We start from the raw sequence: 20,740 nt of genomic DNA on the forward strand, positions 1-20,740 counted from the left end.
CGGCCTTTGCGCTCCGGCGAAGTTCGCCCCGCCGCGCTCGCCGTAGCTGTCAAGCACTGTCGGGAAGCGGTGGGGCGGGGCGGCGCGGGGCGTGCCGGTAGATGTAGTCTTCCCGGCCGGGCCGGTGCATCGGCGCCGCGTTCTCCGGGGCCGCCCGGGAACTACAGCCGGCGGTAGCCAGTGTGTGCCCGCGAGGATGGCGGCTCCCTTGGTGCTGGTGGTCCTGGTGGCCGTGACGGTCCGGGCTGTGCTCTACCGCTCCAGCCTCGCCGCCTTCATCTCCGAGCGGGTCGAGGTGTCGTCCCCGTTAAACGCTTGGAAGCGAGGTGAGGCCCGGCGGGCCCGGGACGGGGCACCGCTTCCCCGGCGCGGCTGAATGGGCCGAGGCTCGCGGGGGTGGGCGGTGAGGGGCCCGGGAGCGGCGGCCGCCCGGGACCGGGGACCCCCGGGGGCCGGGAGCGCAGCTGCGAGGCGGGCGGGTGCCTGTCCCCGGCCCGGCGCCAGGTTGGGGCACGGCCCCGCGGGGCGAGGGCCGGGCTGCGGTCCCGGGGTTGGGGACCGGCCGCTCCTCTCCCGGGCCCGACAAAAAGCTGCAGGGAATGGTCCGCAGCAGTTGTCCTCGAGGGAAGAGCACGGGTTGGGCAGGTGGGAGGGAGCGGGAGGGACACTGGGCCGAAGGCAGGAGGACGGGGATTCAGCCATTGTGTGCAGCTGGCCTGGTTGCACTTGTACAAGCTGGTTGTGTCACAGGTGTATGTCAAATGGAAGAATGACGAAACCTCGCACTGCATATGGAGTTTCAGCAGTCTTGATTGAGTCACTTTTGTTATGCTGTAACTGCACGGGCACCGTCTCACAGTGATTCCCTGTTCGTGCAGAGCTATTCACTGTTTCATTTTCCTTGTTCAGCTTGTGGCCCCACGCCTTGTTACCGACATGATTCAAATTCTCTTCTGAAGTACAGTTAGATCAAGGCTTTTCAGTGGCATTCATCTCTATAGCATCTGAGCCCATTAGGAACCTTAATTTGCTTTAAAGACAGCCCTTTGGGAAAATAATATCCAGTTATTACGCAGGTAAAATTACTTGCAATTTTGGGGTGGAAAACAGCAGCACAGGGTAATAAAGGTCAAAAGCATGAATGCATTTGATGACCTGAGGCCTCTGCTCCACAGTGCGTAGCACTTCATGCTTCATAGTTTCAAAATACAGCTCCCAAAAATTCCCTTGCAGCAATGGATACTTTTTAAATCTTACCTTAGAGCATCATGGTAGGCATCTAGATAGTAAGGAGCATAATTAAGATCACCTTGAAAAGCCTGGACTGTCATCATACGGTAACTTTGTGGCAGAGACAGAATCTACTTCTCCAGCATATTGCTGAACTGAGAACCTCTTGTTGCTTCCTGCAGTCTCCTGCCTCATTTCCCTCTGAACAAATGGACCCATTTCCCATAGCTTCTTTCACTGCATACGCTGCTCAATCCCCAGGGGACCTTTGTGCTCAGTAAGGTGGAGATCCTATGGAAAAACATGTGCATTGCAGCGCAAGCTGTAATTACACGATCACAAAGGATCTGAATTAAGGCTGCAAAATGTCAGAAAGTTTCAACAATGGATAAAGCTTTTAGCTTTGCCTGGTAATACGTATTCATTTCTGCTCTTTTTATTGTGGTTTTAGACGTCTCAGGTCTCTCTACATCTAATTAGGCAAAGTAGCTATATTATGTCGTGATTTGTCCTCTTAGAATTAGTATTTCTCCAGTACAGATATCATGTATCACATAATAGATGACTTAAAATCAGTAAATATCATACACGTGATTTATATATAGTTAAGTGCAAAACATTTCAGCTGTAACATTTTTAGCTGAAACAAACAACTAGATTACAACTGACCATTCAGTAGCTAAAGAAATTTGCATGGCAGAAGTAAGAAAGCAATCAATTCTAGCTGGTTGTTGGCTTTGTGAGATTTTTGTGTCACCCATTCAGATGGCAATTCAACATGAGATTCTTACGAGTGTGGGTGTTTTAAAAACTGTAGTTTTACCATCATGAGATTTTTCTCTTCCCACATTACATGATTCTAATGCAGGCATTTTCTATGTTTCAGTGGTCGAAGGATTAGCTCTGCTGGATTTAGGGGTCTCACCATATTCTGGAGCTATTTTTCATGAGGTCGGTATGCAAGCTTCATTTTAAACGTGATATTCAAGTGGCATGTTTCTTAGTCTTACTGCTCATGGACTGGCAAAGGCTGGGGACCTGTCTTGTCCCAAAGGCTTCAGAGAACTTGGAGTAATGCAGTTGTCTGTGCAATAGTTGTATATGTAGTGACTAGCACAGTGAGGAAATACAGTTCATCACAGAATAACTCATTGCTGTGCAGATGATAGACATTGTAGTATTTGTTACTGCATAAGGAGAGTCTGAAATAGGGGAAATCTGTAGTAAGCAAAATACTTTGTTCACATCCAGATGTTTCTGTCGGCAGAAGCCAGAGCAGGGAGTGACAGTGTCATTGTGAGTCCGAACACAGTTTTAGTGGATAGCAGCATCAAGTGTTTCTGCATTTGCAGAAATACTAACATTAGCACAAGCGCACAGTACATTTATTCCTCATCTTGAACACACCTTGTTCCTCCAAACACTTAAGCACCTGTGGGGTTTTGTGCCCTTGAGTGGTCTTATTGATACCAAGGTATGCTCATACATAGTGTCTCCTAGGGGTGAGGCAGATACTTTGTACACCTCTGAAAACTTGTTTCTCTTCAATAAATTCTCCTTCTTTAAACACAGTTTTCTCCCAGACTCTGAAATATTTTCCAATGGTTATTTGTACCTTCACATTATTTTAAAAGTATTTCAAAAGAAATATATTTTCTCACAGTGAAGACTGAATTTACACCATGTAAATATAGTACTTCCAGATTAAGCTTTTCTGTCATAGGAATAATTCAGAAACTTGGTCTTCCTCTTACCCTAAAAGGGAAAAGCTGTGGGAGTAAGAGGATGACAGGACTGTAGTCTTACTGCTTTATGTTTTTAACATGCTTTCTTATTTGTGCTTTATAAAAGACTCATCTAAACAACAGACTAAACAGTGAAACCAGCTATGTAGGAAATACTTTCAAAAGTACCTGCAAACAACCTGAAAATAGATTCTTTAGAAAAAAATATTTTCTAAAGCTATTCTTTATATGCTTTCTATTGTAATTCTACCACTGTACTAGTAGAAGTGAAAAGTTGGAATAGAATATAATTTTCAAAGTTGATGGTGTCTTTTCGTAAAGTGTATTGAGGGCTTTGCAAGGAAAAAGACCAGTAAGTGCGCTTTGATTAATCACTTTACTCTGAAGTAACAGCATTGTAGAAGAGGCTGAGGAAAATTACCTTTCAAAGTCTCTTGTAGTACTACTCTCTTTTTCTCATCAAATCGCCAGTTGTTTTATCTGGACAGTATTTGACATGGGTTTCCCTTCTGCTCTCTTTTAGACCCCACTGATAATATATCTCTTTCACTTCCTGATTGAATATGCTGAATTGGTGTTCATGGTAAGTGCTCCTGGAAAGCTCCTCTTGAAAGGTGCTGTTCTGTGAAATGCTGAGTATGACTCTCCTCTTACTCCTGCAAGAATCAGGGACCTTCAGACTCCTGCTGAGCTCACAGTTTAATTAGAAAGGCAGCTTTGCCTGTACAAACCCACATTTGGGCTTTCCCCTTGTTGTACGTATTCCTTCTTTCTTGTGAGTTCTTGGTTAGATAAGTATCCCACAGAGGGATGGGAAGTTGGCATGTGGTTTCAAATTTCAAAGGTTACCTCTTACAGGTCAGAATATTTTGTCCCCCCAGCCTGATTCCTACACTGCAGTGTTTCTCACTAAAACCTGCTGCCAAACCCCAGGCCTGCAAAGAGAGCACAAATGGGTTAGTCCTCCAAATGTCTCTTGTAAACTCTTCTCCGAGTTCTGCGTAATTCAGAAGGACAGAAATCATATAGCTGGCTGCACATAGCACCTGGTGGAGCCTCTCTCCCCAGATCCCTGCTGGGCAGGTCTCATGCAGAGCTAACAGCCATCTGCGTTGTGCTTGTGCTGGTCGTTCAGATGACTGTACTGCTGCCTGGTTTGGGACAGCTCAAAGCGCTGTCATGCTTTGGTTGGTTAATGGACAGGTGGGTTTAGCCAGCTGGGCACTGCCCCAGTGTTGCCTGTGCTCTAATTAAACCAGTGATTCTCTCTATTACCCTTGCATACTTCTTTCCATGTGCAATTTATTTCCCCTTAATTCCCCGTTCTCTGGTTTTGTAAATATTAGTATCTTTGATACAGCTCATGGCTTCAAGGTTAAGCGGTGGTGTGTGAGCACAGTGTACAAATCAGCAATATAGTGTTTTTAAAGCTTGTTTTTTCTTCTTGTGAGCTGAATCAGATCAGAGCCCTTATTCAGCATTGCAGTCCTGTCCAATATCTTTTTCTCCATTTGTTTATTTTGCTTACAGTCAGTCTGTCTATGCCTTGCTTTTTTAGGTAACTGATGTGCTAACTGCTGTTGCCCTTTACTTGGCCATTCAAGACTTCAACAAAGTTGTGGTAAGCTGACTTGCCAGTGTTGTTGGTCCTCTTCTCCCAGCAAGTATAAATATCTTGTACCAAAGAAAACATGCCAGAAGATGCAGTATCAACCAGTCCTTGTTGCAGTAAATCTGATCATATCTGGATGATCAGTAAACATGGGGAGTGAATGTGGTAAACAACTGAGGTTATTTTAAGTTCTGTTGTGGCAGTATTACAGTATGAAACAAATTAGTGTCTGTAGCTACCACACTGCACTTGAATGATGATCACAGCAGTGTAGGTTCTGTGATCTGAAAGGAGTGTAAAGAATTTGAGAAATTTGTGAGAATGCAATAGCCAATGAAACACAGACAAGTCTAGAGTCTTGTACACAAGAGGAGATGTGAGATTTTAGAATGCATACTGAAAACCCACTTTCAGTTGTTGTGGCAGTTTGCAGTATACAGAATTTAATTATTGGATTATGGATTTGGCAAGACTTGAGCACTCCCTTTTCTCACCTCTGCTCCTGCTACAATCTTCTGTACATTTTGTAGCTAGAGCCTGGAAGGTTTTAGGTTGAACAGGCTTTGTGTTTGCACGCAGCGTGAGTTAATACACAGGCTGGAAATGTGTAAAGGAAGGAATGAAATATTCCAAGGATGTTGAGGTGACATCAGTCATTCTAGTGACCAAATTATAAGTACATATATTTGGAGGTGAGTGATTCTTCCCAGCTCTCTCTCATAAGTAGCTCAAAGAACATTTTGTGTAAGCAATGCTGTGCTCTCTGCGATCCTAGAGAGGCAGTGATTCAGTATCAGCATGAAGAGGGAGGCTGCATTTTCTACAATCCAAAGATCTGGTTTTTGCTCCAGACTGAAGAACCTGTTCAGCTGAGTTAATTTTCTACAGCATCTGTGTGGTCTCCCATCCTGCTACATGCTTGTTCCTTGTCCTCTGACTTTGAGGTTGAAGAAATAACTCACAGTAGAACTGCAGACATGTAAAAATCCTGCGTGCGAGTTACTTTGCTCATTGAGAATTTATTGCCAGCATCTCTCTCCTTCTGTCTCACCATGACATAGTTCAGTAGGTTCGTAATTCAGATTTCTCTTTTGTCTCCATAGAGAGCATCATAGAACAAAATAGATTAGAGAGAGATTTTAGGTCCCTAAAGGAGATTTGGCATAGAGGTATCCATCTTCAAAATAACAAGACTGCAAACTTCTGTGACTTGGTTTCTCAGGAGCTTGTTTGTTGAACAGTGAATTTATAAAGTCAGCTTTTCATTGGAGATCCAGACAGGCTTTAGGAAGATTGAAAGTATTAAACTCTAGTGTGTTGAATTCACTGTCAGCTGTGTCAAGAGCTAGACACAGGTAATTAAGGAAGTTCAAATAAGTAGAGATTATCTGCTTTCTCCTGAGTTCCACTTCAGTTGTTAAGTATTTGGGAAAAGAGAGGAGGGGGATTGTTCTGTTTGTACAACACCTCACATGACATGAGTTTTGGCTCACACTGGGGGCTCATATCTGTTTTACTGTAAGGGATATCCTGAGTAATAAGAAATAATGACTTTCCTCATCTGACAGTCTTTCGTTGTTTTCCCTTGTTCAGTTCAAAAAGCAAAAGCTTCTAATAGAACTGGATAAATATGCACCAGATGTGGCTGAACTCATCCAGACGCCCATGGAAATGCACTACATCCCCCTCAAGGTAGCACTATTGTAAGTACTGCTTCTCATAGGCTGCAGTAGGCTGCTTTGGTTCCTCAGCTTCCTTTGGGTTTTATTTGTCTGATTTGGGGCTTCAACATTTGTTGAAGATTCCTCCCCCCCCCCGAAATTTTGAATTTCCTATTATACATTAAAAAAAACCCAGCCCGGAATACTCTATTTGAAAGTGAAAAGCAGATGCTTTTCCAAATGATTGTTGCCAACAAGTAAATTCACTCAGGCACTCTAAGACCGGCTCAACAGCATAAGGTCATTAGTTTGGTAGCAAGAATGTTGTGTCTGCACAGATCGCACTCCCGTTTATTTTGGCCGTATGCTAATGTTATCAAAATTGATTCTATGCCTCCCAAATGCCTCAGGTGTCATTTCAGAAAAGTTAGGTGAATTTTTGAGCAGTTGGACAAAATGTTTGCTGAATATCACAACTTGAATATACCAGAATTGCTTATAACAATTCAAAGATATTTTCAGGTTGTCATCTTAATAATGTCATGTCTTGATGTTCCTCTGTATACTAAACATTTTTTTTTATTTCAGAAAGCTTCAACTAAAATAAATAATATACAAGTAAGGTACTTAATGTCAAAGAATAATTTTTTTCATTGGGATTTGTCTTGAAGAAATTATTGCCTGAATTATTCTGTGACAGAGAAATTTTCTGTTAGATAAGTTGTTATTTTTTTCTTTTCATATGAATTTTGTAAAATGCTAAATTCCCCAGGGCAAGCCGGTAACTTGCAGACTGGTTTGTATTTAACATTGTTACCACAGTAAGGTTGCTGTTAAATTGTACCTATCCTGCTGTATGCTGTCTCTGTGGAAACACAGGAAAAGGCAGGCTGGGACTCAGAGAAATAGGAAAAATGTAAAGAGATAATTAGGAAATCATCAGCCCTGCCGGCTCACTCTGATTGATTTAGTTATTAGCAAGGTTGATCTGTACATTATCTTGCTTATTGTATTGGTAATCCTTCCATTTTTCTGTGCTTTGAACCTAGTTAAATGAGATTATTGTAATTCTCATTTCCAAAAGGAGCTGGCATCCTTACTAACTAAAGTGTGGCTGCAGTCTGGAAGGTAAAGGTGTTCAGAGTTTGCTGTCTTGCCATAATTCCAATTAAAATATGCCAGATTTTCATATCTGGCAGGTTTTGTGCTCAGATCATGCCATGGTGAACATAAATGATTGCTCTGCCATAGCAGAGTGTGCAGGTGCAATTGGGTTGGGGGAAACTCTGCTAATGTCTCAGGATTTGTTTCCATGTTGCTATCTTCTTATTTTTATTACTTCTTCAGAGCCAGTAGATGTGAGTAGCAGAAAGAGTTTACTTTGGATCCAATAATCCTAGGTCTGACTGAATAAATGCACGATGTTTCTGCTAAGCAAGAAACATTTTTGGTGGTCATTTTCTAGGACAGAACTTGCATTTTAGACATCTTCCCAATTGTCTCCTTTTCTCCAGTGTGCTCCCTGTGGCCACTGTGTCCAAGGCTACAATCCAAAGATCTGGTTTTTGCTCCAGACTGAAGAACCTGTTCAGCTGAGTTAATATGAGGATGAGAGGATCCCATCAAATGTAAATAAATGAAAAGAAATAGCAAAGTGCATCTGTTTTTCCTTTGAACATCTCTTTAATCAGATGCTGTGTCCTTTGAATTTTACTCGAGCTTTGCTCTTTTTCAGCTACCTGTTAAACCCCTACACTGTGATGTCTTGCGTGGCAAAGTCCACCTGCGCCATCAACAATACTGTCATTGCATTCTTCATTTTAGCTACAATAAAAGGTAATGCAATAAAGAAAAAATGGTTCTTTATTACTTTCTGTAAAGATTAGAAGAGTAGCAGAAATTAAATAGAGGTGGAACTTTACAGGTATGATTGCTACAAAGATCTCGGTGAAACACACAGCAGAAATGGGACTGGAGCAAGGTCAAAGTTTCTAGCTGAAATCACAAGATTGAGAGACATTATAGTCAAGTCAAAACTTAATTTCACAGCAGTGTACCTAGGAATTTCATCTCTAAAAACTGACTCCTTTTCCTGGATGACTTAAAATAGTTTTCTGTTTATGAAGTAATGCATGTCTGTGTGTAGGAGGACATATACTCTGCTGCTCTTTCTTTTGCACATGAATATGCACTTAAACTGTTGTAATTTGGTTTTAAAGTGTATCTTTGAACTTTTATTCAAAAGCAAGCAGTTGCCTGCAGCTATTATTTGGCTTTCACTCACAGTTGTAAACTTGGTTTGAAATTAGCTAATTAAGCTTTGGGGAAACAGAAACCATAACCAAAGACCCATACCAGCACAGTTGAATAGATTATGACAGAATAGCTGTTTCATTCATTTTGTGCATAATGCCAGGTTTCTTTTTCTTTTATGAGTCCCCAGTGCTGAAGTCTTTTAGCATATGTGATTTGTACTAGTCATATAAGTTTTAGGAGTTCTCTGCTGGATCAGAGGAAAGGTCAGTCTGGTCTCTTGTCTCCAGCACTGCCCAGACGTGTGAAGAAAGCTGATACAGATTGTTTCTATCAGTGTTTCCAAAAGAAACTTTTCCTCCAATTATTGACTAATTGAGGCAGGAGGGGTTTTGATTTAAAAGCATTTGCAAAGGCAAACAAGTGGGATCCTTTTAGTTAAACTGATTTTTAACTGTTCACTGATACCATATGACAAATAGTTCAGTCATAGACAAAACTGTAGTGGCTGTCCCCAGTGTTTCCTCCTTGACTGGGAGTGAGGCAGCCTCTAGGTTTTAAAGTGGGCAAAGAGAGGATATCAGATTATGACTGATTTCTGGGTAAAGAATCAGATTCTTTAGCTCTGTGCAGAATTGGACACTTGATAAAATAGAGCATAGGGAGGTTTCTGTCTAGGAGAGCGTAGTTGAAGAATGGAGAAGGCTCATCACCAGGTAACCTTATATTTTCTTTCAAAAGGTGGAAGCAGCGAGAAGCTTCCCGAGTGTTTGATGTCAGTAGGCTGACGATTAGTCCAATGCACTGAGTCAGGGTTCTTGCTGTCTAAGATGTATTTTTAAAGATGACTTCCATCAAGTGACTTAAGACTGAAAGCTATAACCAGGCTACTACACTGGGTGCTTGTATTTTTATTGTTTAACCTGGGACCTTTTGGACTTGATTTCTGGTGTTAGTGGTTGGGCAATGTGGGTACTCAGCACTTAGCTCAACCTGATACACCTCAAATAAAGCTTCCTCAATAAAGGCATTCATATTTTTAAGACCACTTGGAAAAGCTGTGCTAATCCTTTCTATGCCTCAGTTTTGGTATCTGTAAAGTAGGGCTAATGCCACTCAATTCCTTCAGCTGCAGACTTTGGCTTGCTCTCTTTCACAGAGCTTTGCTGAGGGCTCTGACACATTCTGGTGACGAGGTTATCCAGCATGCCCACTATGAGTATAATAGCTGTTTCATGTGGATATGACTTAAGTGAATGCATTCCCATGCATAAACAGCAGCCAGCACGGTCTATTTATAGACTGAATTACATTAATCTCTTTCTGTATGTGAATGATAGGAGATATAAACCAGTCAGCATTTTTTTCTTGTGGGAGAATCACCTTGGTATGAATCATTCTCTGTTCAAAATGTAGTTAAGAAAAGGACACTCTCCAGGACACATTCTGCTAAAAACGCCTTTAAAGTGGTGTTCTGATATTTGTAAAGCCCCTGCAGAGGATTATGCATTTCTTCCCATTTGGACTTCCTGTCTGTAAAGCTGTTTATATTAAATGTTCCTTACAAATGAACATTTTTTTTCTTTGCAGGTAGTGCCTTCCTCAGTGCTGTGTTCCTGGCCTTAGCAACCTACCAGTCACTCTACCCTCTCACATTGTTTGCTCCAGCACTCCTTTACCTTCTACAGGTAGATGCTTTCTGACTGTTGGTACCTGTTGTCTTCTTGTAGCTGTGCAGGGACAGTCCTTAGCTGTTGAGAGGGGAGTTGGAGAAGTCCTGAGTTTCAGAAAAAGTGACTCTCCTCAAGCCATGGGAAGTTTGAAGCCTTAGTGGGGATGCCTGTGCATAGAGAGAAGGGACCAGAAAGTCATCTAAAGAACTGGCTGGTGTTTAGCTTGCCCTAAATAAGTGCTATTCTTTGTGTTGTGTGAATAGCAATGAGGATTTTAGACCTGGAGAATTTCCTTTGCATTGGTGTGGATCACTGAGCTGTGTTTGAATGAGGAGCTGTATGTTTGAATCACTCAAACTCAGAAATGCTGATTTGGAGTTTAATGGCAAAAGGCATGTGCTTGTGAAAGTGGCTGGTTGCCCTTGTCCTTTCTCCCTCCCATTAACAGGACCCCTGAATTCCAGCAGGGCTGACCTTGATCATTCATGGGTAAACAGTGCCTCAACAGACAGACACTGCTCCAGGTAAAACTAGCCCAGCAGTAGGCTGGTAGGCACATATGCAGGCAGGGGTGGGGTTTAAAGCTGAGGCAGCTCTTTGCTAGTGAGTGGATTCATCACCCATTTGTCTGCATGCTTCCCACTGGTCTCTCTCAGCTCTTGTGCTGATACTGTAAACAATGACTTAACTGAGAGTCCAAATTGTAATGCACTTAATGAAAACTGATCATTTGCTAGTCTTATTCTGTTATGGGAGTAATGTGAGGCTGTGACTGCTAGCAGAGTACTCTTATCCCACTTTGCAGATGACTTGGTGATCATTTTTATTATTTTGCCATTTTGAAAGTCCTGCTGTTGAGTGTTTTGCCAGTCTTTCTTGGTTGCTTCTGTCCTGTCTCCCTCATGATTTTTATAGCTAATCTTAACTACAGGTTCATTACAGCCTATTCTCAAATCTCTGAGCTTCAAAAGAGAATGGAGAGTCAGTTCTAGTCCATTTTCTTTCCCTGACTATCTGACATAAATGTCTCTTACATTTTTTCAGAAATTATAGTATTATTATTACTCTTTGCAAGACAAGAACGTCTACGAGTCAGTGTTGCTTTTTCAGTTTGATAATTTTTAGGAGCATTTACTTTCTATGTCTTATATTTTGGTCTCATTTGCTCTCTTTTAACTTTAGTCAAAGTAAAGTACAAGCATTGTGTTCACAAGCAGCAAGTGCTTTGATATGTGAATGCCTAATTTGCAACTTTTAAAGGGCATCATGCTAGTGTGTGTTCTTTTATCCAGATTTGTAAATGAACTTTCCTGCATTCTTTGTACAGAATTAAATAGCTTTTCTCCAGGACTTTGCAATCTGTCCTGTCAAAAATCCTTGGTAAACTTGCTTACATTATTCCAGAAAGTGGCGTTAAACACACCATGACTGAGAAAACAGAGCAGGCTTTACACAGAGCCCACACCAGTTAGAGCTGGCTCTCTGTACATCTGCCAGTGTAAACCGTAGTACCAAATGGAAAAGCTACATCACTGACTTGGAGCTGCAGAACTCTGAGCAATTCCCAAAGCTGTTTGCCCCTCTGTGTATTTTTGTCTTTACAAATGCAGTCAGGGGACCTCTTGGAGTGAGATAGCCATATGTCATGTTATGTGACAAGGGCTTGTGGTTGACCTGTCAGGGCATGTGGCAGTGGCAGGACTGCAGTGGTTGTCTTTGTCTGAGGAGGCAGCCTTTTAGAGGGACTCCTTTGTGCTTAGGAACCCACTGAATGTCCTCTTTCCCTGATTTCAGCAGAGCATGAGTGCCAGTCCATGTGATAGAGACCTGGCATCGCAGGGTGGTGTGTCATGGAGCAGGGCTCTCAGTCACCCAGTTGATATGGGTTCATGCAGTCGAAGGCAGGCAGCAGTACAGTATTGCAAACATCTGAAATACAGGTGTAGCTGTGAGGAGGTGTGTGTAAATATACATTGAGTGCATGAAACTTGACTTGCTGCAAGAAGAAATGACCAGCTTAGCTCACTGTATTTTTAAGCACAGTTCTGGAAATGCGTGCAATGTGTATGACTTAATTGGCCAAAGTGGAGGACATCAAGCAAATTGTGGTTGACAGCCACTCCTTCCAGTGCCATAGTGCCAGTGTTTGATGCTTTCTTTTATCAATTTAAAATGATGTTCTGAACAATCAGGCTTTCTTGTGGCTTTCTACCTGATGAGGGATATCTGCCTGCTTCTATTTCATTTTCAGCGTCAGTTCATACCAATAAAACTGAAAAGTAAAAGTTTCTGGCTCTACACCATGCAGTATGCAGCCCTGTACCTGTGCAGCCTGGTGGTGATCATCTGCCTCTCCTTCTTCCTCCTCAACTCCTGGGATTTTATCCCATCTGTTTACGGGTTTATGTAAGTATAAGGATTCTTACTGTTTTTTCTGAGTAGCCTCCATCCATGTTGTTTCTTGTGCATCACACACAGGTGTCCCACTCCCTGTCCTAAGGAGAGTGTGATCTGTGATTTTACTGGCAATGCAAGAAAAGAAAGAGTGTGTGGAGGAGAGCAGGCATTAGCCAACTTCTGTTAATTAAGTAACAGCAAGAATTAGAGAAGACAGGAGATGTTTTCCACTGAGTTGTTTGGAAATTGATTTGATCGTTGAGCTACCACGGCTGCGAAATTTTCACCTCTGCAGAAATGTCTGCTTGGGAACGGTTTAAATCCTGCTGGGGCATAGGAAAGCATAGGATAGTCCCTTTTCTCTCCAGGTTTTCACCCTTTTGGTTTCTCTTCCACGGATTTACAATATAGATCCTCCAGCCAGTAGCACACAATGGTTAATTAGTCTAACAGAAGCAGGGCAGTGAAAAACAACCATTTAAAAATGTTACTTTAACTTTTCTTTTCAAATTTCAGCCTTTCCGTTCCAGATCTGACACCCAATATTGGCCTTTTCTGGTACTTCTTTGCAGAGATGTTTGAACACTTTAGTCTTTTCTTCGTATGTGTGTTTCAAATCAATGTGTTCTTCTACACCATTCCCTTGGCAATAAAGCTAAAGTAAGTATGTTTCTCTGCTAGTTTTTTTAATCTCAGTTGTCCGGTGGAAGCTTATAAAGCTGGCATCAAATGTCTGGATCTACAAGCCTGAAAAGGATAGGGTTTTTTTTAACAGGGCCTATCCTTCTCACTTCCCAAAGTTTCAATCTTTATTCCTCTTAAATAAAGTGAGTAGGGTTCTGCTATGCAACAGATGTGTTACAGGCATCAGAGAGCAGAAATTTAGGCTATAGAGGTGCCTGCTCCCTGCCAGCATAAGCCAGTGTAGTCAGAAAGCAAGAACTCTTGAGTGGAACTTCAAGTTCTTTATTGTCAGAAAAAAAGTGAAAACTTGGAGACATTCCTAGTGGACTGCGCTGACAACATTACCCTTCTTTCTGATAAAAACACCCGTTAACATGCCTGGATTCTCAGTGTGCTTATCCTGTTGACCTGGAATGGATACAGACATAATGACATACCAGAGGGATAAACTATGGGCTTCTCCAAATAACCTTCAGAGATGAGGTGCTGATTGCTTTTTGGTGAATAAGACAGAGCTGAGGAAGAGCAGCCCAGATGACCAACTGTATGAATGTATGCTGAGTTGAGGCATGAAGTTTCTGTGTGAGGGCAGTGAGCAGATATGCATCCCCTTTTACTAGTTCTCTGCAGAGCAGCTCAGTCTACCCCACCCAGCACTCAGAAGCTTGTTTGGAGAGAACAGGGTTATGAGATCCTCTCTGAGCCTATCTCACGGTACATTTGTGCCCTTGCTGATATTTATTTCCAGTTTCCAGAGACCCTGCTGCATCCTCTTATCCTTTGTGTCTTTTCCCTTCTAGGGAACACCCTGTGTTCTTCATGTTTGTCCAGATCGCAATCATTTCTATCTTCAAGTCCTATCCCACTGTGGGAGACATTGCATTGTACATGGCCTTCCTCCCAGTCTGGAACCACCTTTACAGATGTAAGTTCTTTGTGTTTGATTGTTCCTTATCTGGAATGGGAAAGGGCCTGTCCAATACCTGTCACCACTAAACCAAACCAAGCCTAGGTCCACAGGCTCTTGTGGCCTCCTTGGGGTGTCTGGCAGGAGGCTTGATTTTTCTCTACAGTCTCTAACATGTCTTTAGGACTAGGGTTGAAATTGGTTGAGGAGGGAATTTTCACTTGTACCTTATCTTCCCCCTCTCTCCAAGTTGTTCTGAAGATAAACTTTTTTGTAAGAACCTTTTACAGTCCTGCAGAAGGGATGTGGCTTATTTAAAGTACATCCGTCCTTCAAATGCTTCACTCCCATTTAAGGCTGTGTAACTTGAACATTGCTCCTGCAGTTGGTGAGTCCCCCAGCCCTAAAATCCTGCACCTTGCAGTGGATCTTTGTTTTGCATCTCCTTGTTTGCTCAGAGTGAAACTGCATTATTCCAAGCAATTGTCCAGTTTTTCTTAAATGCTTCATAAAGAGTGTCTTTAGCTCTATAAATCACCAGAGAGCTTCCTGACTGGTGAGATTTGGGAGTGCTGTGTTCCTGGTGTTTCTTGCTTAAACCAACTGCTTTGACCAACCCTGCCAGGTTGTCTGGGCCTTTTACTGCAGTGTTCTCTAACCCAGGCCAAGTGTGTTTATGGACAGGTAGCCTTCCTGGTGTCAGGAGACATAATCAGGAGTCAAGAGACTTGGACACCATCTGCTCTATTAGTTTTAGACTAAGGAAAGCTAAGGCCAAAGCAACTGTGATAAAACAGGCCAGGAAGCCCCATGCTAGCCCTGAGCATGTTGCAGCCATAGCAGATGATGCACTTCTGAAAAATCCTGATTCAGCATAATTCAGTTGCATATTACAAGCATGCAGATAAGGGGACTGTGACCAGTGAGAGGGACAGTCATCTGTCACATGCTCCCACCCCACAGTGAGTGAATAGTGAACAAGAAGTTTAAAAAGAGAGGTGTGAACAGGTTTGGATGTGACAATGCTCTTAAAATGTCAGATAGCTCCCTTCAGCTGCAGAATGATGGGGAGTCTTTCACTTACCTTCAGGGACATTGGCTGAACTATAGCCAAGCACAGCAACACAAGTGCCGGGATGAATTATAATACTGCTGCCAAAAGGACAGGCATAAATAGTTCACAGAAAACAAAATCTCTTCTGACCTAGTAGTTCTTAGCTCTTTTAGACAAAGTTGTGCTTGGGTTTTGTCCATCTGACACATCCTCACACACACTAATGGATTCTCACTATACTTGCACCTCCCACAGTCAAGTGTTTGTCAACACATTTGGCCTAATTGAGTTTCCTCCTTTTATGGTGCTTTCATTTCCTTACTGCCTCCCGAGAAAGTATCCCTTTTCCTAGGGCCCACAGGTTCATTTTTTTTCCTTTGTTGTCAGCTTGACGAAGCTAGGGAATGGCATGCTCTGCTCTCTGAATCGTGATGCTAGTGGAAAGCCCTTCTCAAAACTGCTAGTTACTGTAAAGTAGACACCAAAAAGCCAAAGTCCTCCAAGGAAGAGTATTTGGAAGCAGGACCTAGAGGGAAAGAGCTCCAAATGAGGATTTCACACTCAAGAAAAGGCAGAAGTATTTATTTTAAAGGGAAATGTAGTGGATTTCTTATAAAAGCTAGCCAGGAAATTATTAAAGCAAACTGTGAAAGATTATTGGAGAGAAGTATGTGTTGGCAAGTGCCTCTCCCCCACTGCGCATACCCTAAATACCATCAGTGGTTGTGTGAGCATGGCTGATCAATAATGCATCATTTTAACATCTTGGTTTTCTTTTGCAGTCCTCCGGAACATCTTCATCCTGTCATGTGTGCTCATTGTCTGCTCCCTCCTGTTCCCCGTTCTTTGGCATCTATGGATTTATGCAGGAAGTGCCAACTCCAATTTTTATTATGCCATCACGTTGACTTTCAACATAGGGCAGGTTAGTAGAGCAAGGCAAACAATGCTGTGCTTTGGGTAGATCACTGGATCGGGTGTCCTGTCAAAAACAGTGAATTCTGCAGGACGTGTCTGGATCTTTGCATCCTGTGTAGTCCTGCATAGCAGCTTCCTGCCTCTCCTTGCTCCAGCTGAAATCTACCTAGTCCTCACATTCTGGGACACTGATGGAAGAGAGTTCTTGTAGTATTTGAGCTATAGCTTAACAATCCAACTAGACTGTACTGCAAGTTACATGGTCTGTTCCTTGATAGCAGAGGAAAAGTGTCTCGGTATGGCAGGACTAAGGGCACACGTGAATGGAGAAGGTGAGCTAAGAGGGGAAATGAAAAAAAACATGGGGCAGCAGCAGTGGGGCCAGACAACAGGCAAATGAGAACTGCCCATACACAGGGATATGTCACCAATTTTTCTGAGCACTATACCTGACTGAATCGTAGGGTTGTGAGCACATGCAGGGTTTCAGTCATGCCAGGGCTTGCTCTCCCTGCTTCTCTCAAGGCTGTTCTAGATGCATGACTTTCACTAGCCTTAGGGAAAACAGAGCTTAGCACCCCTGGAGGATGGGATTCAGTGTACACAGTTGCTACAACCTTTTCTAAGTCCTTCCTCTTCTCTGTGCTATTTCTTGCGTCCCTAAGCTGTGGGACAGTTTCACATGGGGGTGAGCAGAATGTTCATTTCATCTTAAAGTTGCCTTTGTTTTGAATATGCCTCAGCCATTTATGTTTGTCTGCTTCTCCTAAAACTAGAGGAGCAGTTTTGCCAGGGGCTGAAAATCACCTGCTTGTACCTCCCCCACCCCATTGATAAATGGGGACAAACATCCATTCTGTAAAAGCAAAAAGGGACTCTGTGGAGTGAGAGGGTGTAGAGAGATACTACTGAGAAGGGTTTATAGGAAATTGGGAGTGGTTCTTTAACTCTCTAACTACATGTCTTGCTATGGAATGAAAGCAATAGTAAAACTTTAATTAGAGATGGCAGGTGTTGATATTCTAAGAGGATTTTATTTCCTACCTGAGAAAGTCATAGTAGATCCTGCAAGGTCTTGTGCTCTGTGTAAATGCAGACCGAGCAAAAATCTAATTTCCTTGTGAGAAAGAACTAGCCCTCAGCGCCATTAACCTCAGCTCTTTCTTTTCCCATTAAGACATCTGCAGAGAAGTGTAGTTAAAAGTAAAATCAACCATATTGATATAGCATGTCAGTAGTCAGCCATGGTGTTCAGCAAAACAAGCAGACAGAATAAGCATGGCTGTTTTCATTCTTCCTGGGCACCTCTACCCTTCTCTTCTGTTCTCCTTTGCACTTTCTCCTCTGACCTCAGCAGTTTGCAGCCCTGTTTCTCTTTTCCCTCAGTCTCCACCCGGTCCTCCATATCCTCCCATCCTGCCACTGAGTCTTCTCCACAGGAGCTGTACTTAACAGTAACCCAAGCAGGCTCTGGCTGACAGCCTGACTCTCCCTCCCCTGTCCCCTTAGCACTGCAGCATACTTCAGGTGAGGCATTGTGCCAAAGGGATGCATTTAGTGGCATCTGGACATTAGGACAATAACTGCTAGCTTGGTCTGGCACTCAAAAGATTTTCCAATCTAGTTATGTGATGCTGTTTCCAGATGGAGAAGGTCAGCATTCTTGAGGAAGGGTCACACTACAAGAGGCTAAATGACAAATGGCACTACAGAGCCAGTGGGTCACTGCCTGTGCTTACAGTAGCCTAGCCTGCCCCTGCAGAGGCAGCTTGCCCAAGGTGACTGCTTTAGAAGAACCACTGAGACTCACTTGTGTGTTCTCAGTGCCTTTTAGGAAAGGGAGCTGTCACACTGTGGTGCCTCAGTACAGCCAAAGTGGGGCTGAGGAAGGGAGGGACCTTGTGATTTCCACGTCAGGTTTCCATGTTCACTGTGGTTCTCTGCAAGGCACTTCAGTTGTGATTTCGCATTACGACGTGGCCAGTGGCAATACCAGCCTAAGTTACACCCATCTCCTGAGCAACATGGGACAGTGCCAACATCCATGTGTGTGGCAGCATACTCTGACCTGGATCAGGGGAAAATCTGGGGGATAGCAAGCTCTGTTCACCACTTAAAAGGAGACAGTGTGCAAACACATACACAGGGTTGGGTGTCCCACAGAGAGGGCATGACGGGCAGGAAGGAGATGCAGAAGTGATGGGGGTGGAAGAAGTGCTTTTATCTGGTGGTGTCTGTCAGTGTTGTACTGTGAAGCCACAGCCTTGACATTTCAACTCTTCTCTTCACCCCTTAGCCTGGTAAGTATTATTTTGTTAAACTGCTAAAACTTCTGTTTGCTAAGGCTGACCTGGGGAGCTGTGATATTCCTTCTGCTGCCTGCAAGCTTCTTACCCTTTCTGAGTGGAAACGGCAGTTGAAAACCAACCACAATTGAAAAGTGCTTAATAGCAATCAGCAGCAGGAGACTTTGAGCATTTGGGTTGAACTGCATGACAGTGCTTGCATGGAAGGAGTCCTATGGGTGAGGCTGAGATGGTCTGTAAAGCTGTGACACAGATGGACTGGCCATTGTCATCTATTTTGGCCAGTTTATGGAGCTGCTGTCTCCTTAGCAGAGATGTCTGTGAGAACACACTGGTAGCACAACAAATAGATTAGTGTAAGTCTCCTTTGGCTTAATACTGTCAGGCTATGGACAAGGAGCGTTCACAGAATCACAGTGTCTTCTTTTGCAAAGTGTGATGAACAGGCTAAGAACTTCTTAAACCCCTTCAGGGTCCATCACAAACACATGTCCCTTTTTATTCCTTGTTCTGAAGCATCACTGATGTGTCTGAACATCTCGCTTCTGCAGATCCTGCTCATCTCGGATTATTTCTATGCCTTCCTCCGGCGGGAGTACTACCTCGCTCATGGACTCCACTTGACAAGGCAAGATGGGACAGAGGCCATGCTTGTTTTGAAATAAGGATTGTACCCGCCATTCCCTGGGACATGCAAAGCTTGGGGTATGTGGGGTGGGTGGGGAAGGTTCCCTGAATGAGGTCTGACTTGGGGAATGATACCTACTGAAAGAAAGGGCTGAAGTTCTTCTGGGAATACCCTCCTGAGCTGTGGGCTCAGTGCAGAGACTGTAGGAGGTACAAGTAGGAGCTGCAGTGCCTCTGTTTGGAGCATCTCCCTTCCCTCAGCTGTGCTTTTCACTGCGACCTCAACCATCAACTCTGGGCAGTCCAGCACGAACTGGAGAAAGTGTCTTGAGCTAAAAGTGGGGCTGAATCTCTGGCCCAGAAAGAGCTCAGCCCATAAGCTGTTTAATTTATTATTACTGCTTCTTGGAGATGTTTGCTTCTCCTGGAAATTGCCCCCTGCTCCTGCTTGGCTCAAGGCAATTTCTGGATACCTGGTGCTTAAGCCCTGACTGCACATGCCATTTCTTGGTTCTCCTACTGTTGTGGGACCTGGAAAAATCACACGTGCTCAGGCACAGTGGGTGCTTGCGAAACAAATGGGTGACCAAGGATGAATGACCTGTTGAAAGGACAGCTAAAGCTGCTGCCTCAGGTAATAATCTTGGCGCTCAAACACTAGTAAGAACTGGAATTGAGGTGAAAGCAAGAGCAGGGTGGGCACCAGGTAACTGCTGGATCCCATTAAAGCAACGCAGACACTTTCATGTCAGGAGCTGCACAGAGGCATTACAGGGTCTCAGAAGAAGGAACACTACTGTGGAGGTGATGGATAGACTCCTGCTACTCCTCGTTTCTGTAGGGTAACAAAGCTTGGCAGTGCAGGGCTCACACTATACTGTTGTGATTGCTTGGGGAGGCAGCCTGGATGTGGAATGAGCAAGCTGCCTGCCTGGGCTAGAGACCAGGAGGTGTCAAAATCTCCCATTTAAGGCCCCAGACCAAATTCAGAAGGAGCCTCAGCCACTGCTGTTGTGAAGCTGTTGGGCTCCAGGTGTTCCACAGCCACTTAGCACTATGGGATATGTACTTCCCCATGTTAACCTCTTGCAGCTGTGCATGGGGGACTCCATTAAAGCACTAGCCCTTGGTTCCCCCATGGCTCCCTTCTGTCTGTGCTCAGACCTGCTCACTTCAGAGCTGCTGCCACTGCTGACCCTGTGAATGTGACCCACCGGGGCGAATCCACCAGGCTGGCTTCTTGCTCTGCCGGTTGTGTGGTGGCGCTGAGAAGCGGTAATCACAGTGTGAAAGCCTTCTCATTGGTGTTGGGGCAGCAGGCAGCCCGCTTCTCCACTGACCCCAAGAAAAATCCAAAGGGCTGGCAATGTGACAACATCGAAACCGAACTGCACCTGGTACAGAGCAACTGAGAGACCAATGTGCCCAGGCAATTGTGTAAACAGCTCTTCTTTCTTTCTGGACAATTAAAACTTTTGCCTTACTGCACTGCTATTAGCGTTTTGGTGGGGGATTGTTAATCCGAGCCCAGCTCAGCCCCCCGCGCTCAGCCACTCTGGCTGGGGCAGGCAGTGCAGCAGCCCTGTGCCTCCAGCCGTGGCGTGGGCACATGGAGGCAGGGCTGCTGGCTGTGTGGCATGTCAAGGAGCAAAATAAATGCAAGTTTTAAACCT

The 20,740-nt window shown here is 43.8% G+C and overlaps 1 protein-coding gene across 1 annotated transcript; it reads left to right on the top strand.

Annotated features, from left to right (window-relative positions):
* The first annotated feature begins 74 nt into the window (after positions 1-74).
* Positions 75-20,450, top strand: PIGU (phosphatidylinositol glycan anchor biosynthesis class U). Its single transcript, XM_069808320.1, has 12 exons — positions 75-326; positions 2,117-2,181; positions 3,499-3,558; positions 4,534-4,596; positions 6,181-6,290; positions 7,984-8,084; positions 10,092-10,189; positions 12,426-12,580; positions 13,088-13,231; positions 14,056-14,180; positions 15,999-16,141; positions 18,992-20,450. The coding sequence occupies exons 1-12, from the start codon at positions 197-199 to the stop codon at positions 19,103-19,105; spliced, it is 1,308 nt and encodes a 435-aa protein (XP_069664421.1). The 5' UTR covers positions 75-196; the 3' UTR covers positions 19,106-20,450.
* Positions 20,451-20,740: the final 290 nt, after the last annotated feature.

The sequence above is a fragment of the Haliaeetus albicilla genome, chromosome 2, assembly GCF_947461875.1.
Source record: "Haliaeetus albicilla chromosome 2, bHalAlb1.1, whole genome shotgun sequence".
Lineage (NCBI taxonomy): Eukaryota > Metazoa > Chordata > Aves > Accipitriformes > Accipitridae > Haliaeetus > Haliaeetus albicilla.